Genomic DNA, 18041 nt, shown 5'->3' with positions numbered 1-18041 from the left:
TATTAGTACACCAATTCTTTATGCTAAAACATAACATTTGTACTGAATTGCATTCAAAAAGCAAAAATATCATCTACTGACAAGTAGGTCTTTCATTTTGGGAAATATATATATATTTGTTTTCTTGTTGAGAGAGAACCAGATAGAGCATATTAATGAGTGAGCTTTAGAGGTGCTAGTAGGCGGAATATTTAATGGTGCCCTTATTTCCAGTCTTTATGCTAAGCTAAGTTAGCTGGCTGCTGGCAGTATAGCTTCATATTTACCATACAGACATGACAGTGGTATTAATCTTCTCATTTAACTCTCAAAACAAATAAACAAAAACCTAGATCTTTTCTTTTAAGGTAATAGGCACTGCTGTCTACAGCCAGTGTTATCGCCGTACAATCTCTCTCACATTCACTTTCTTCTTGTCATTAAACACCAGATTCTTACACATGGATGTTCTGAAACCATCATTTTAAAGGCTGTATGTGGAGATTTCATTGGCTCATGGAGTCTGTGAGTGGATGACATTTAGCTGCCCTCTGTAAAAAGTTTAACTAGCTTGAACTTTTTTGATGAACATGAATGCAATATTTTCATGATCTCCGCTTTTCAATTTATGTCAGCGCTTTACCATCCAGCCATCCATCCATTCATCCGTATCTGTACCCACTTATTCCATGCAGGGTCGTGGGGGCCTTGACAGGTCACAAGTCTTTCACAGGGATAATAAATAAATGAATAAATAAAACAAATAAATGCAGACAACCATTGACGGACCATATTCAGTCCTACAATAAACCCCCATTTCCCCTCCTCTGCACAGACACATGGAGAACATGCACACTCAAAGTCTAGCTGTGAGGCGACAGTGTTATCCACTCAGCAACTGTGTGACTTATGGCCATATGGGGACTTCAGGATCAAAACGAGAAAACACTGGATTTGGGTGAGTGAGGGCCTGTACTATTTAGGTCAACATGTTTAATGCTGCCGTGCTATGTGTATATATATATATATATATATATATATATATATAATTGTTATATCTAATGTAATTTTTTGTCATTAAGAATAATTTCTCTACAATGCTGATTAGGTTTCTAATGCATTTTGTACTTCTTTTGTGGTGCATCTTTTCCTTTGAAATACATTTTTATCTTTAATTTCTAAGAAGTGAGATGGACTGATGTGAGGGGTAGGGGGAAATGTGTGTGTGCGAGCGTGTGTGTATGTGTTTGTAGTGAAGTAAAGCTCCTCTCTGCTGTATCTTAACTGTGGTGTCACAGAAGGCTCCCAAATCTGGCTGACCACAGCTGCTCACCACGCCACGCTCGCTACATGCACACACACTTTCATCTGCAGCTTAGCGGCTTATCTCTGGTCGGGGCAACCGCAGAGAGTCCACCTCTTGGCAATGTGATACGCCTTCCTCTCACGAACACGTCTATTTGTGTAAAAGCGAGGCACTGTAACCCAGCAGAAGTTGTATCATCGTTACAAATGATTTCTACCCTGACACAGCTTACAATGTTATTATTACCACTGCTTCACACATCTCAGCTATTAAAAGAATGAGTCCTCTATGTCTCTGGTGTGAAATAAGTGGTTACATTTATAATCACATCATATTTACACTTCTTCAAGGTTAAAGTAAAAATATTAAATATATCTAATTGTACATTTTTTTTTTGCTCTTTTATTGTAATCTGATGATAAAGTAATATTTTTTTCTGTTTAAAGGATTTATATTAAGCCAGATGTCTGCAACCAAAAGTGCAGAACACTTCCAAGTATTATTTATAAGAGACCTCCATGTGGCCATCTATTTATAGGCATCAGACTCACTTTTAATGTCACCTCCTGTAATGAAACAGACTTACTTGTGCTTATCCTGGAGATTTTTTTTTTATTTGAAAGACATAAGAGCTGGGTTTATCGTTAGGGGCATACAAATTACAACAACAACAATGAAGAAAGGCCTCTCTGGCTTATGGCGATCATCACAGCTGCTCCTGCAGAATGGTGCTATTTACTGGAAGAACATGCCCACACTGATTTTTTTCTCTCCTTCAGCGTTATTGCAAAAGTTGTTGTTAGCATTGCATCCCTAGACAGAGATAGAAAAAAAGTTGACATGATTTAAAGACTGAACAAGTGATCATCACTCAGTACAAAAAGAAAGAGTACTGTTTCATAAGCGCTTGGCAAATCTAATAGATTCCATACTTGCTGTGTATAAAACTGCTTTGCTATATTTGCCATAACTAATGAAAGCCATGAGAGCTGAATACTACAGCAAAACGAAAACACACGTTAGAACCATGGTCCTGACCCCATGTAGGCTGAAGCTGTTAACTTGAATGAAATAAAATTTCTAAAACCACAAGCCCAGAAAACAATAATTAACCCCAAGCTATGACATGAATCATGGCCGTCTTAACTCACACGTTTTCCCTCTGAAGCACAGGACTGTGTTCATAGTGAACTGGTGACACGTTGTTTTGTTGTTGTGTGAAATGCAGATTGTGCACTCAATCCACCAGAAAAAAAAGAGCTGAAAAACTTTCCTTGCATCTGCATTGCAAGTCTCAGATGCTGTATAGCCGCAGGGGCCATTTCCTACTGTATCCTCCTGCATCCTCTCCTCTCTCTAGCCTGGCACTTTTTTTTTTTTATATTTTCTTCTTTTTTTTTTTTTTTTTTTTACTATGACTTTGATCTGTACTCCTTTCAACTCTTCACATATGTTGGTAATAGCCTTGGTGTTCATGGAGATTTTCTTCTCCAGTGCAGGGTAACGGTTTGATAATGCATTCACGCCTTTTGAAATGACAGCACTGCAGACAGTGTCCTTCCTCTCATCTGTAAGCCTGTGTCTGCTGCTCAATCTCTTTGGTTCAGGACTCTTCACAGGTGTGTCAGGCAGAGAAGTAACAGCTGCAGAACATGTTTTACAAGTTCCAACTAAAGTTTGCTGTGGAAAGATGATCTACACTTGCTTACTACAGTAAATTCCAACTGCTGCTTCATGACTGTGCCATTAACACTGCTTTACTTCACATCATGGTTTTCTTATATAAGTCCTTTCTTTTTTACTGGAAGCACAGCAGACCTTAATCTCCTCTGTCAAAGCTGTTGTAGGTTAGCTTGTGTACATATTGGTTTATACTGTAGTACTTTGCTTATCAAGTGGTAGCCACAAATGCACGGTAGGATTGGAATAAAACTGGATTTCTGATATATTGTAGGCCTACTTGTACTGCATGGGATATATCCATTTAATGCTACTTTTCCCTCTAACCCTCTACAGGGGGTAATATTGTACTTTTACACTATTCTGCATTTATTTGACAGCTGCGGTTAAAGTATGAAGTATAGTCATAGTTTCAATCACTCATGCGATTTCTTGGTGGGTGAAGCTATGCTTGAATATGCGTGATGTCACCAAACTCTCCAAATCCACTAATAAGAATCATTACAGGGTAAGTTGCCTTGCCCCAACAGGTACACCAAAGTCAATGTGAAGGTGAGAAAATGTCTGTCAAGTGCAGTTTGCACACACCCACACTGTGTGGGAGGACTGTGGGCGACCAACAAATAAAATGCATGATTATTCATTGTTATTACTAACAAACAGTATAATATCTGCCAGTGTTTGCTTTCCCTTAACCAGATGTAACATTCAAATTCTGCTTATACTTGATTGCATCAGTAGAAACAAATCAGTAATACAGTATAACATAACAGTGACTGTGTTCATTCTGCATATTGAGTATTTTAATTTAGACCTTTAATTACATTTTCCTTATAATACTGGCACTTTAAATTAAGTAATATTTCCATCCCAGGACTACTTATACATTTATTAACTTTTACACTGTGGCACTGGAACTCATACTTCAGTAAAGGATCTCAGCGCTGCTTGTAACATGCAGGCTTTCTGGATTATTCAAGTGTGTGGGTTTGCTTGGTGTAATTTAAATCATTCTCCAAGGGAGTTAACTCCAAAATACAAAGATTTATGGGTATGTTTGCAGATGTTGACATGATAGTTTTTTTCACTCCCTGGAAAGCTCTGCAAAAGAAAATGAACCACCAAAGATGGTAAATTACAACAGAAAGCACATGCAAAGGAATCCTAAACTGATTTATTACATTTTAAGACAACTGAGAGGTGTGATTTACTGCATTCAGTTAAACTTTTAGTAGATGCTACAGTCGTAATCAAAGCTTCTCTGGCCTTTTCCAGAAGTTGTACGGTGTGAAAGGTCACAGAAAGTCTGTCTATTATATCCTATATATCTGCAAAGCCAGAGAACAAATAATATTCTAATATCCCCCTAAGTCAAACAACATGGGAAGCTGAGGCCTGAGAAGGTATAGATGAGCACTAAACACAGCAATTATAGGGCGCAATTACTCTGAGAATCATCCTCCAGAGACCTGTATGCCTCACACTGAAGACAATAAAGAGCAGCAATGAGGGGAGTAATGGTCTCTCAGTACTGCTCAGCTCAGAGGTATTTAATTCTACAATCTGAAAATATTCATCCACTTATTACCTTAACTTTATTGGTGCCCGAGAGGATATTAATGTGTAAGTAACTGTGTAGTGTAATTATAGGTGTCTAACAAGTTGGTCCAGTTAGTTCAACACAGAAGGATTTTGCAGAACATCTGTCTTTTTTCAGTAAATTGAAGACCAAATTACTATTTTAAACATTTTACATTTAGTTATATGTCATTTTTCAGACAATAATGGCAACCTCTCTGGCTTTTCCATATTTAGAGTGACGAACAGCTCTGTGACTGTCATGGAAAAATCCAACATTAGCAGGGACTATAATGGGATAAACCTTTCCTGTGCATGTGTACGGTGTTGTATTTGTGCTGTTGGGAGACATGGGTTATAGTGAATGGTCTTTTTGGGTAGAAATAAACACTATCTCTGTGTAACCACTGGCAATAAAAAAAAGCAATGATACTGACTTAAATATGGGGAAATGAGAGACTGTCATAATGTGTTCTGTGTGCTTTGTTTTCAGCAGATAGGCAGAGAGCTTTGAAGTGTGGATTGGCACAGCAGGGTGCTAGCTTCTGTAAAAGCAGGATGCTAAACGCTAAGGGATGAGAAGGACATGAGGTAGTCTATTACCAATACAGGAGCAAAGAGAGAGAGAGAAAAAAAGGCAAATCCAATGATAATGTACATCTGTTCCAGTGAATTTATGAGCTTTGAACATTTTTTCATGTGGGATAAGTGGATCCTTTTTCTTACAGAATCTCAGAACTTCAAAGCAGATTCGCTTTGGATAATGCAAATGATTGGAATATGCCGGTTCCTGCCTACTCAAGAGCATGAAAAGCAAAAGGGAAAAGGGAGAATTAAAGCTAATTGGCATGGCAGTCTTTTATGTGTGGAACGAAGGGCAAAAATAAAACACTTCAATTATTGTCAAGTTCATTCAATTAGGAAACAAGCTGACAAAGTGCTAAAGTTCAATGTGCCCGACCCAGTAGCCATTTGCATTAAATGTCACTTTTCGCTGTCGACATTTCCCTTGTTATATCTGATGAAATTATAATTAGCAGGATTAAATTCATCCTATAATCACCATGTTGGCACAAGAGAGAGAGCGAAAGAGAGAGAGAGAGAGAGAGAGAGAGAGAGAGAGAGAGAGAGAGAGAGAGAGAGAGAGAGAGACTGTTTTGTTCAGCTCTGATGTTGTAGTGGCTGGCGCCTGGGGATGGAAGTTATATGTCTATTGGTCCAGTATTATGCTGTTCATGCACAGTGCTTGTGCATGTCATTAAAAACCCTGCTGTCCAAATATGTGTGAAAACATCTTAATTTAAAAAGAAATCCCTCTGTAAACAAAGCAAAGGAATTGAGCAATAGCAAGTGGTCACCTCCATGGCCGATGAAAGTGCAAGTAAGGACCGCTAAAGTTTTTGCTTATTTTTCATGACCTCTCCAATTAATGACAAGCAACTGAACCACAAAAGGGCAGTTTGTGTAGGAGACATTTTGCACAATGTTGCAGTGTCCTCACCGGCACAAGATTTGCTGTTAATTAACTTCATTTGTCATACATAGGAAAAGCTAAGCAAAAACACATTTGTCATCTGCAGAAAGCAAAGGTCCTCTGGGGATAGAAACAAACCTCAGCTCTGTGTATAAAAAAGACTGATGGCTCTCTCATACACTCTGTACCTCCCACAGTTAATTACTTTGAAATTAAAGAATAATTCTGTTTATACTCTATATGTCTCTTATTGTCAACAAATCCTGTGAAAAAACAAAACAAAAAACAAAACGAACAATGAATTTATCTTTCTAACAAGTATTGTGTGTGCATCCAAAGCCTAATGTATATTTTCCCCCTGTGTCATAAAGATCTGTTGTTATCCAAAACTATTAAAAACACATCAATGAGCCACACTGTTGCACTGGGTGACATGATCCTTCATTACTATCAACATGGGCAAGGCAGCTTTAGTTTGAGTTAGGTGAAAACTACAGTGCCCAGCTGTTTTAGGATGTTGCTTCTAGACTTTTACCCCTCGTGGATGTCGTATTACTATACATTATTGGATGCTTAACCTGAGATTGCTAATTCTAAATGTCTGTATTAAAATCATACACATTGAGGATATTGTTACTTCTAATGTCTTGGTGTTAGATGGATGTTTTATCAAAGAAGAGTTGAACTCTTCTTTTTCTTCAAAATATGATTACATGAATACTGATTAATTCATGTGATGAACTGTCCACTTACTATGAGTATAATTACTTAAACTGCAGCAGTGGTAATTTGCTAGAAACTGAAAATGTCCCTCCACCACTGCAATATAACAGGTAGTATACATCTCTTTCCACCAGTTGTTCATCCACTTCATTCTGCAAAGAGCACAGTTCAACTTTTCCAAATTCCAGATCTGCTGCCTGGACTTCGAGAGACTGACTCCAGACTTCTTGAGATAGCAAATGAATAAAACAAGGCTCCAGAAAGATGCATTGGTTTTTAGTAGATCATTGGAGCTCTTTCTTTTTGCAACATCAAAGGCAGCCGCAGCTCTTTGATGTGGCAGCATGCTGTTTAAGGTACAGAGTGAATGGAGAGATGTCAAGCTGCAAGGTGCCTCTGTAGTTTACGTTGAGTGCTGCAGAAAGCTGCAGATGAAAGGAGCAAACAGAGTTTGATAATGAATGTCCAACAAGTAGGACCCATCTCAGACAGCGCACACTCAGCAGGGTGCCTCCGCTAACCTTGAGCGCAGCACCCCAAACCTTGGGCAGACACGGGAGACCAGACTCCATCAACTTTGCCTCTCCTGAAAAAAGGGGGGCTCTCAGATGTGAGCTTTAATCTTCCTGTCAATTAAATCCTGATTGACACACACACCCATGCACACATGATCATGCACATGTGCTCCCCTTAGCCAGTTACCTTTAAAAGAGATGCCAGCCACTTCCTCTGCTGAATGCCTCTCTTTCTGGCTAGGAGAGGCCATTTCTAATTATACACTAATCCTTCCAATGTATGAGTCAATTTGAGGCTTGATTGGCTGCATTGCTACAGTATTGCTGCACATAATGATCCTCTTACAGTTAATGTCTCCATTAATCAAATGAGGTAATCCACCTTTATTCATCATGCCCTCCTCAGGGAAATGTGAGATTACAGGTTGTTAATGTGTAATTTCCAGTTTTTTTTTATGTGACATCATTGATAAAGTGGCTTCTCATTGCTTGTATTAAAGGGCAGAAGGATTTTTATTTCATCATTTGTTAGGGGACTGGGACTCCCCACTGTTGTTTGCTTAGTTTAAGTTTGGTGTCTATAAATGTTGATAAATCAGAATATTATCATTAAGTTGTAGCTCTACCCTTTGCAAATTACTATGTATATATGTATAGAATAACTTAAAAGATGTCAAATATAACAAGTCTGTGCCTTTTTAACATAAACGGCAAGCACTGTATTTATCCCCATCCTAACTCACTTTCTGATACCTGAATGCATTACTGTTACTGCATTAGTGTTAACTGTGTGTTACTCTGGGGATATAGGAACGGATCTGGGAAAAACAACATAAAACAACGTTTTACAACATTTTTTTCATAGTTAGGAATGCATTTATACCTGACATTAACAAGGTTAAGTAAGTTTGGTCATTTAAAGGACAGGTTTACATTTTTAAAGTCTATCTTAACTACCTCTTTATTTTTACGATCCCACCGCTGACGCTGAGCAAGCAAACACTTAGCAACAGAAATTGATACTAATGACCTTAACTTTGTATTTTTTCACAGAATGAAGACCTTGGACTTTGTCCCCTATCTCTTACACTGGAACAAATGAGACTTTTTCATGGGTAGTAACCAATAACTCTTTAAATACACATCTGGGTGCTTGTATAATGTATTATACAAGCACCCTTATAGATAGTCTTCAAAAAATGGGCACCTACCTTTTAAGATTGATTGATCAGTTCATTGATACAAACACACATGTTGTCATATGCAGTTTCCACTATGAGGATAAAATAAAGTTTTTATTTTGGGTTGACTGATTGCTTGAATCTTTAATAAATGTATTATTATGTGTACTATATTGATGTCACTAAACTACTGCTCTGTGTGCAGAACAGCTGTGCATTCTTTTAAACTTCATAATATCAAAAAATAAATAATCATTTCTGAACATGAAAGATAGTTGGCTATGTATAACGACTTGCCTGTAGATTTACTTCAGAATACATAAGACATGGTGATTTGCTTTTGGGAGTTCTGAATCTCTGGCAAACCAATCAGCACACATACAGTACATCAGTGCACCTGGCCTGACACTGAGCTCATCGCATGTGCTTTTGATATCTGCACAGAAAGAATGCACAGCGGTGAAATGACTGGAGCCAAAGTATTCCATCTTTGCTATGAGAGAGGGAAGGATCCAGCACAGAACTGCACTCTTATTCATTGACATACAGTTTAAACTGACTTGGTGGACAGGGTTAGTGCTGGGCAGCACCTTTAGTGGAATACCCAGAGCTGAACTGACTCCATATGGATCAAGACCTAACTTTCATGCCCAGTAAATTGCAAGCTGAGGAGTAGATCCTCCAGGCCCTCCAATTTTAAGTCAGTCTGTCTGTGGTGGAGACATTAATACTTTATTCTATTACAATTCTCAATACTACTAACTACTAATAACTATTTTCTACTAAACAGGTTAAAAGATCACTACAGTCATAATGACGGAAGTTATATCGTCAAAATGCACAAAACTGGAGCTGTATATTTTTCATGTTTTGACTCAGAGCATTAAGAATTCTGTTGTTGCAAGAGAGGACAGAAATATTCAGATATCTTTTGGGATTATTTCAGATTTTTCTTTATTGACAATTTCTTACCTTCTTGTTTCTTATCCATTCAAACCTGTCTGGACTCCCTACTGTGATTTGGATGACAGAATTCCACGTTAGGATGCCTGACAGAGAGTACTCTGCATTACACTCCCCTCGGTAGAGTTCCCCGTTTCTTAGACAAGAAAACGAAGAAGAAGGAAACAAAGAAGCTCTCTTTATAAAGTTTTATTCTAGTCTGTCTTTCATTACTTATATCTTTGTGTATGAGAATTTTGCCCCACAGGGCATAGTGAAGAAACTGTCACAGCTTGTGGTGGGAGCACAGGAGGGGAGGACACAAGTGCAGACACACAAGCAGACAGGTGCAGTGAAGGAGCTTTAGTACATTAAGTGATGAGGACCAGGCTTATAGACAGATGGATGGACAGGCAGGCAGGCAGGCACCGACAACAGGTAACTTCATACAGGTAGCTTGAACGAGAGTCCACAACATGAGCAGCACAAGGGGAAATGCACAGACATTACCAAATGATCTAGCAACTGACTGGGGATAAAGGTTTTCACTAGGCAAGAAACTCTGGGCAGATGACCCAGTGGCTGGAGGAGAACTGGTGAGATGAGCTGCTCCAGGGGACAGCAACGAAGGAGGGTCCCTCTTAGAGGAAGAGCAGGGTACTGGGAATTAGAGCAGGCAGCTAGCAACAAGGAGGCCAGACAGTCCAACAGGTGAAGTTGGGAACCAGACGCAATGGTGGCTGGCAACTGCAGCATCGGGCAGAGAGTCCGACAAACAGGGGCAGGATCAGAATGGAGGCTAGCTTGCTTGGACCAGGTTGGAAGTTACAACGCTCCTGGCTATCTGACTGGGATGCATTGCAAGCGACTGGCAGGCCCTGAAGCTAGTTGGTACAGAAGCAGGCCCAAGGCTGCACGTCTGGTGCTAGTTGACCTTGAGACAGGCTGGGGGCTAGCCGACTGGGTTGCAGGGTGGAGGTTACCACATTGGAGCCTATAGCCCACTGGGAGGTAGGCTGGAGGCTAGCTGGCCAGAGGCGTGCTTGCTGGGTAACAGGCTGGAGCCTAGCAGGCCTGGGTCTAGCCTCAGGAGACAGACTGAGAAGCAGGTTTCTGGGAGGCATGCTGCATGGCTGTACAGGTGGTAAAGGTGATAGGCCTTCAAGAAGCAGGACATGGATCAGGGCTGATAACAAACTACCACCTGTAGAAGGCGAATTTAGTGTCCCACTTCCAAAAGGTATACTAGTATCTCCAGTAAGTTTGGCATTTTTTATTAAGAAAAGTGTCTTTAGATATTCCTAAGTCCTCCAAGGTAAATGGCAGGCCAAGTAGGAACTTGATTGCTGGGTCGATTTTAGGCTAGATTGTACTGTCACTCCTTGTGGTAGGAGCATAGCAGGGAGGACCTAAATGCCGACACACAGGCAGGCTGGTGCAATTAAAAAACATATAAATATATTAAGTGTCGAAAACCAGGCTTACAGACAGATGAATGGACAGGCAGGCCGGCAGGTACAGACAACAGGTAACTACATATAGGTAGTGGGAATGGGAGTCCACAGCATGAGCAGCATAAAGGGAAACAGTCAGAGATATTAGAAAAGTCCAGGTAGAAATACTGGGAGCTGGTGTAAATCCTGGGAGCAAATGAGGGACAGGTGTATAGGTAGGTGGGTGACTGGGAATGGGAAACAGGTGAACAGGTGGATCTGAAAACTGTCTGGGGACATCTGGTGCATGGATGGAGTACGACAAGAGGCCAATAAAAAGGGCTGAGACAGAAATTCTGACAGGAACAATAAACAAATCATGATACTCAGGAGGGAACTTTAATAACAGTAATGATAAATCATCTGACTGTCCAATAAGTCAGCCTTGCACCTATTTTATCTTGACATCAAAGAGTGCAGGAGGAGTAAGCAATTACAATGAAGCTTACATCAGATACACAGTATACTGGCTAAGCTGCAGGTTCTTAGTGGCAACAATATTATCACTATTGAAACACTGTAGAATTATTACCATACTATGATGATCATATTTTCAGATTATTTCGTACAAACCATTTAAGAACCTCTCATAACAGCTTGTAATCATTCCAGTAAAACCAAAATTGACTGTACGTTGTACAAAAAGAAAATACTGGGGTGTGGTTAGGATGAAGAAATAAAGGAATGTTACAAAAAGAGGAATAACGAAATGTGTGAAAAGGGAACTAAATAAAAGAAGTTCCAGCCTATTGAACAAACCAGAATGGTTCATTTATGCAACAGTTCCATCAAGTGGTTGTATGAGCAAATTGCAACCAATAAGAAATTACCAACATGGACTTAACGGTTTTCCCTATCAATACATTTCTGCTGGTATTTCTTGTAAATATGTAAAAATGAACTAATTCTGTTCAAAGCTTCTGCTTTTTAAAAAATCAATCACTGTATTTCTAGATGCTGTGCCTTCACCCTGAAAACCTCAGGCAAGAAGATGTGCAAATGCCATTGCATGTCAGTGAATAGTAGTCACTGGTATGTTGCAAACTATATTTAACTTTGAATATCAAAAAACTCCCTTTTGTGATGCAAATGTATTACAGTGCATGGGAAGTTAGTTCACGTGGTTTCAACAGTGTCATTTGCTGGCAGGATTTAGTTTCCATTTTACAGAAGGGACTTGTTAGCAGAACAAGTTTTGGTTTCAGCTATGGAATGAGGAAGAGGAAAGTGTAAGGCAGTGCAGTGTATCTGCGCAAAATACAGAAGGAGGGAAGAAAGCTCTCTGTGGAGACGTGAGTGATCATTTTACCATGACATTAACTGTGTGTTGGATGCGTTAGCTTGTTCTTTTTTGTAAATGTTTTAAATGAGTGTGTAACACTAATAACACAAAAATGGTCAGTGTGTGAATGAATAACAAAAAAGCTACAATGTTCTTAATTAAGGATACTGATTTTACTGTATTTGATGTAAAGGTACAATATGAGTGAGACTGGTAGTAGCAGCATAATGACGTGACGAAGTGATGCTAGAAGCAGCTGATGTTCATGTTGGATGTCTCTGAATATGGAAGCCATCAGTCTGAAAGCATGCTTGCCCAGGAGCTTGTACTGAAACAACGGACAGAGATACTCCATGCACTGTGCAGCAGTGGGTCAGCAGAACATCTGGAAAGGGTTTTGGATATATTGCTGGCCCAGGGGGAGCTTATGTGGGAAGACTACCAGAACATACAAGTACCGGGTAGAACACTGTATACCAATGCCAGACAGTTGCTCAACCTGGTTTATACAAAAGGTGTGGCTACCTGTGAGCTCTTCCTTACCGCTCTCAAACAGGTTCTGCCTGAAGGGCACCAAGCTGCACTCTCCTTCTCGGGATGCTGTTTAAATCTAGAAAATAAAGAAGAATCTCAGAACACATATACTGAGAGTCTTCTGACTCGGAGACCGAGCCTTGTCAACAGGCTACAAGGCTGCATTGACGGTGTTCTCGAGGCTCTGGTTGTATCAGGACACTTCACTTCAGAAGACTGCAATGAAGTGCAGCTTCCTGTACACACCCCCTCTCAGCAGGTACTGTACATAGTCACTTTATATTAAAGGTATAATATGTAACTTTTTTGCATTGAAATGTATAAAAACATTTGGAGTTGTGTACTTACATTATCACAAATGTTGCCAGCAATTTTTATACAGAGAAATCTGTCATTTTAATCAAGGTAATGGTCCGTTTCATTTGGCTGCCTGTCAATGGTGTCATATGTCCTTTGTGCAGGCATCAGCGTGTTAGTCTACCAGAAGCAGTCAAAGTGGACTGTTTAGATCTTGGTCATTTTCCACCATATATTTTAACAGAATGAAGGATTGTAGTCATTGAATGTCTGGATGTTAAGTTAAGTTTGGAAAACAGCTAGCCTGGCTCTGTCTAGATTTAAGGTTAGTCAATTTTAGAGGCACTGGTAGTCAGACTGGTAAGGCTTGCTTTTTCCCAGCATTTCCTGTCTTTGTGCTAAGCCAAACTATCTTAATATTTCATCTCAATCTTTTTACTAACTCTCAGCAAGAACATTTCAAAAACTATTCCCATAATAATGAATCTGTTGTCATTCGCATGTCAATCAGGCAAGGCGTCTGCTTGACCATGTCCGATCAAAAGGCGAGTCAGCGGCAAAGGTGGTCCTGTATTACATTCAGCAAAAGCAGGAATCTGGATCCCCACTGAACCAGGAGAAATTAACTCCCCCAAAAGGTATGTCATTATCATAATCATATTGAAAACTATTATGGTATGTAAATATACAGACATCATTACTACGTGAATCTATCAGCAGCCTAAACCTATAGGAGATGCACTTGTTTAAACTTGTGGGTGCTTTGCCTAAAATATAGAAGATTTAGTAGTGGTACACAGAGATGACTCATTCAAAATGTGGTAAGACCTATACAAATGCACAGTATGTATCATTTTGCAGTGCTATGTACAATTGAAGTTTATCTCATGTGTGCGCTTTCTGTCACAGCGTTCTTAAAGTATCAGAAGAAGCTGAGCAGTTCTGTGTCTGCCCAGTCCTGCTTTCTCAGTACTTATGGAGGGACTGGCCACATGTCCTTGGATGACATCTACACTGAAGGCGAGCTGGAACTAGCTCATGACAGTGCTAACGTCCATGGACCTTTGGGCCTGGAGGACATAGTTGGTACAGCGGGGACAGTGAACAAGGAGGCTGACACAGTGCTAGTATCTGGGGAGGCGGGCAGTGGAAAGAGCACCCTACTCCAGAGGCTGCACTTGCTTTGGGCTCGGGGGGCAGCCCTCCAGGACTTTCTGTTTCTGTTTCCATTCAGCTGTCGCAGGCTGAACTCAGAGCACAGGGAACTGTCTTGCCAAGAGTTGCTGTTTCAGCACTGCTGCTGGCCAGATAGGCAGCAGGAAGAGATCTTCCAGTTCATCTTGGACCACCCACATCTCATCCTCTTCACTTTTGATGGTCTGGATGAGCTCAAGCAGAGCTTTTCAGATGAGCACAGGCTCTGCTGCCCCACCCAGCGCGCACCTGTTCACATACTATTGTTCAACTTAATCCAAGGTTCCCTAATGAAGGGGGTATGGAAAGTGATAACTAGTCGTCCAGAGGCAGTGGGGCCTTTGTTGAAGAAACACCTTCGCAAAGAGGTCCTCCTGAAAGGTTTTACCCCAAGTGGGATTGACTGTTTTGTGAGGAAGCATCACAGTGACCCCACTGTGGCTGTTAGGGTTTTGGAGTCACTACAGACAAACACAGCTCTACTTGGGCTGTGCCATAGTCCAGTCCTCTGTTGGATTGTCTCACAGTGCCATAAGGAGCTGCTGGGTTGTGGAGAGGGCAGTCTACAAACAATCACAGATGTTTACCTGATGATCTTACAGCACTTTTTACAACACCAAAGCATCCCAAAGAGCACTATGGGGTTAGGTTGGCTTCAGGAGCACCTAAAAACAGTCTTGCGTCTAGGCAAGCTTGCCATTGAGGGGATAGGAACCACCTGTTATATCTTCTCATGTACAGACCTGGAGACATGTGGTGTAACTGAGAAGGATATCAGCATGGGCTTTCTCATTCAAAGCAAAGATATGTCCTGCACCCACAGTAAATGTTATGAATTCCTTCATGTGACCATGCAGTGTTTCTTTGCTGCTTTGTACATCATTTTGTCGAGTAACACTGAACGTTCAACTATCCTTAAACTCTTTGAGCTGCAGGACATGAGAGAGACACGTCTGAGCAGCAATTGCTTCAGGGCCTGCTTGCCCGCCACTGACCGACGAGAGCAGGTTCTACAGGGGGGAGTTAAAGCAGCTGAAACACCAAATCTGCAAATCACTGCCACCTTTGTGTCTGGACTACTGTCCCAGCGCCATCGCAGCCTGTGGATCCACTGCTGCCCCAGTGCTATGATGGAAAAGAAGGTCAAACAGGTTTCGAGATGCCTGTCCAAAGGCATGCAGAAACACTTTAAGTCTATCCCTCAACCTGTAGCAGGCGAGAAAAAGAGCATGCATGCAATGCCAGGCTTTGTCTGGCTTATCAAATGCATCTATGAGATGCAGGAGAGCACAATTGCTCAAGATGCTATCAGTAAGCTAGAAGTGGACCACCTGAAACTCACCTACTGTAACATAGGTCCTGTAGAGTGCACTGCATTAGCCTATGTGCTCCAGCATCTAAGAAGCCCTGTAGGTATCCAGCTGGACAACAACTCTGTAGGCGATGTTGGAGTGGAGCAGCTTCTTCCCTGCCTGCACATTTGTGATTCCCTGTAGTGAGTATGACAAATTTAAGTTATTCCATTATTTATTTTCCATTGTTAACCTTTAGCAATCTTTTCATTATAGTGAACAAACTTCCCCTAATAGTATTTTCTATACTATACTTAAGTGTCCTAAATTTGCTGTTATCAGCCTCAGAAATAACAACATTACAGATGAAGGCATCCGCAAACTGATTGCTAAAGGTATCCAGTGTGACAACTTCCGGAAAATTGCGTATGTACTGTCAAGATGATTAATAAGACTATCATGAAGTTACAAATGATATTTGATCATTTACCTTCCATAATCATTTTGTTTCTCTCTAGGCTCTTCAACAACAAGCTAACTGATGCTTGCACACAGCACTTTTCTCATCTTCTGAAGACCAGGCAAGATTTCCTCTCTCTAAGGTCGGCACATAGAGTATTTTCAGCAGTCATCAGATGTGGCACTAATATGGGCCTGCACTAGTAACTATGTGAGTCTGTGTGGTTCGAAAGGAATAACAAATAGGCTTGGCTATTTTCTTTCAGGCTAGGCAACAATAATATAACAGCAGAAGGAGCAAAGCAGCTGGCAGAGGGACTGAAATCCAACCATTCAATGCAGCATTTAGGGTAAAAATATTCCTGCAGACATCCATGCATCTTATTGGTGGTGCATTTCCATTTACTAATGTTTCTTTGTATTCCCAGGCTTTGGGGCAATAAGATAGGTGATGCAGGAGCAGAGGCCCTGGCCAGTGCACTAGAGAACAGCAAATCTCTGTTGTGGCTAAGGTAATGTTTGCTTTAAATATTGGCTTTCATGTAGACTTAAGACAGTGTGGAAAATATTTTACAAATGAAAAAAGTATTAAAATATGCCCCACTTATGTGTGAGGTTACATAATGTTCACAAATGTATATACAGTGTATATCTGTTGTACAATATGTTTCTGTAAGTTGCCAGATATACATCTCTGCATGTTTTGCTTATTGGCAATACATCTTCCTGCAATTGTGGAATACTTTACTTTAGTATAACTCATTTTATGCAGCCTGGTAGGTAATGGTGTCGGGAGTGCAGGAGCATGTGCCCTCGCCAACATTATCAAGAACAGCACGTCACTGGAAGAGCTTTGGTAAGTGTTGGAGGCAACTGGTAACTGTAATGACAAAGCACATGACATTTGTATTAACCGAATGGCTGATCTGACATTTGAGCTCTCACTGAACAGTAGTGCTTTACACTCCACCCTCTCATTTCCTGTAAAAGGTTGACAGAGAACTGCATAACCAGAACAGGAGTGGAATGTCTGATTCAAGCCCTAGAGCACAATACTCATGTGAAATCAGTATGGTAAGTAATGTACTCTGAGCCATATACTCATAAATACAAAGGTTGCCACTGTTTCTTATGTGGTTAGTGCATGTTCTTGGTGGTTGTTTGCATTATGCATTTGGGGCAGAGCATGGTCATGCTGCTAGTTTCAGTGCCAAGGAAAACAGTGATTGTTGACACGGCTTCCTATTCTGGCTATACTAGAATGTTATTTTAACTTCAAACTTCCTTTCCATTTCCAAACTGGCTGTACATTGTCATTGATTGATTTTGTTTTTTCCTCTTACACTGCAGGTTGAGAAACAATGAGCTCAGTTTGGAGGAGGTAGAGGAGATGAAACAACGTGAATCAAGACTTATCTTCTGATTTTGTATTAAGCTGACTGAGAACTATGTATTGTTTTACAAACTGTTTGTATTTCTTATAGAAAATATTTTATATTAAAATGTGAAATGTAAAATATGTTTGATAAAGTGTATCACAGTTTCTCAGGTCTAAATGCCGCTGTTCAGGGTTTATCTGAAGACACAAAATATATTCACCTTTGTTTTAGTTTCTTTTGTGGGTGTAGGTAGTGATGGGATCACATACCACATACCACCAGTATCACTGACACCACCACCACTACTACTACTACTACTACTACTACTACATTTATTTATATACATTATACATTTAACTGACAGCTATAGTTTCTAATTTCTAAATTCAAACCCACAACGTATGATTATCTTAAAATGTATGACACATTATTATATATTAAACCTCCCAGCAGTATATGAAGCAATGGGAAGTAGCTCTACCTAAACTACCTGCAAAATGGAAATGCTTCTTACATACATTATGAGTGCATCATTAATAATAATCCAATAATATGATATTTATTTCATATTATCTAATATATTACACTGAAAGAAGCCTATTCTGCATTCTGCTTTTACTTTTGATTCTAAAGACATTTAGATACCCATAATACTAAGGTAGTTTTAACTAGGTAACATTTTGAGTGTTTACCTGTTATAGAGGATTTATAATTTAGTGTTGCTTCTTTTATT

General features: G+C 40.1%; 1 protein-coding gene across 3 annotated transcripts; it reads left to right on the top strand.

The window, feature by feature from the left end:
- Positions 1-12123: 12123 nt before the first annotated feature.
- Positions 12124-17450, top strand: nod2 (nucleotide-binding oligomerization domain containing 2). Of its 3 annotated transcripts, XM_056380633.1 has the most exons (11): positions 12124-12163; positions 12347-12946; positions 13496-13622; positions 13894-15673; positions 15813-15896; positions 15989-16072; positions 16196-16279; positions 16358-16441; positions 16702-16785; positions 16920-17003; positions 17280-17450. In XM_056380633.1, exons 2-11 carry the CDS (start codon positions 12413-12415, stop codon positions 17350-17352), a joined length of 3018 nt encoding a protein of 1005 aa, XP_056236608.1. In that variant the 5' UTR covers positions 12124-12163; positions 12347-12412; the 3' UTR covers positions 17353-17450. The 3 variants fall into 3 exon arrangements, 1 of the variants encoding a protein (XP_056236608.1); XR_008828239.1 differs by lacking the exon at positions 17280-17450 and having other exon boundaries at positions 16710-16785; positions 16920-16969; XR_008828241.1 differs by lacking the exons at positions 15813-15896; positions 16358-16441; positions 16702-16785; positions 16920-17003; positions 17280-17450 and having other exon boundaries at positions 16196-16223.
- Positions 17451-18041: the final 591 nt, after the last annotated feature.

This window comes from Seriola aureovittata, chromosome 1, assembly GCF_021018895.1.
Source record: "Seriola aureovittata isolate HTS-2021-v1 ecotype China chromosome 1, ASM2101889v1, whole genome shotgun sequence".
NCBI lineage: Eukaryota > Metazoa > Chordata > Actinopteri > Carangiformes > Carangidae > Seriola > Seriola aureovittata.
This window is presented reverse-complemented; position numbering and strand designations above follow the sequence as displayed.

Coding starts and splice junctions, on each gene's coding strand:
- nod2 (XM_056380633.1), top strand. CDS start 12,413: ATGTTCATGTTGGATGTCTCTGAATATGGAAGCCATCAGTCTGAAAGC. Junction 12,947..13,495: donor TACACACCCCCTCTCAGCAG/GTACTGTACATA, acceptor CATGTCAATCAG/GCAAGGCGTCTGCTTGACCA. Junction 16,442..16,701: donor AAATCTCTGTTGTGGCTAAG/GTAATGTTTGCT, acceptor CATTTTATGCAG/CCTGGTAGGTAATGGTGTCG.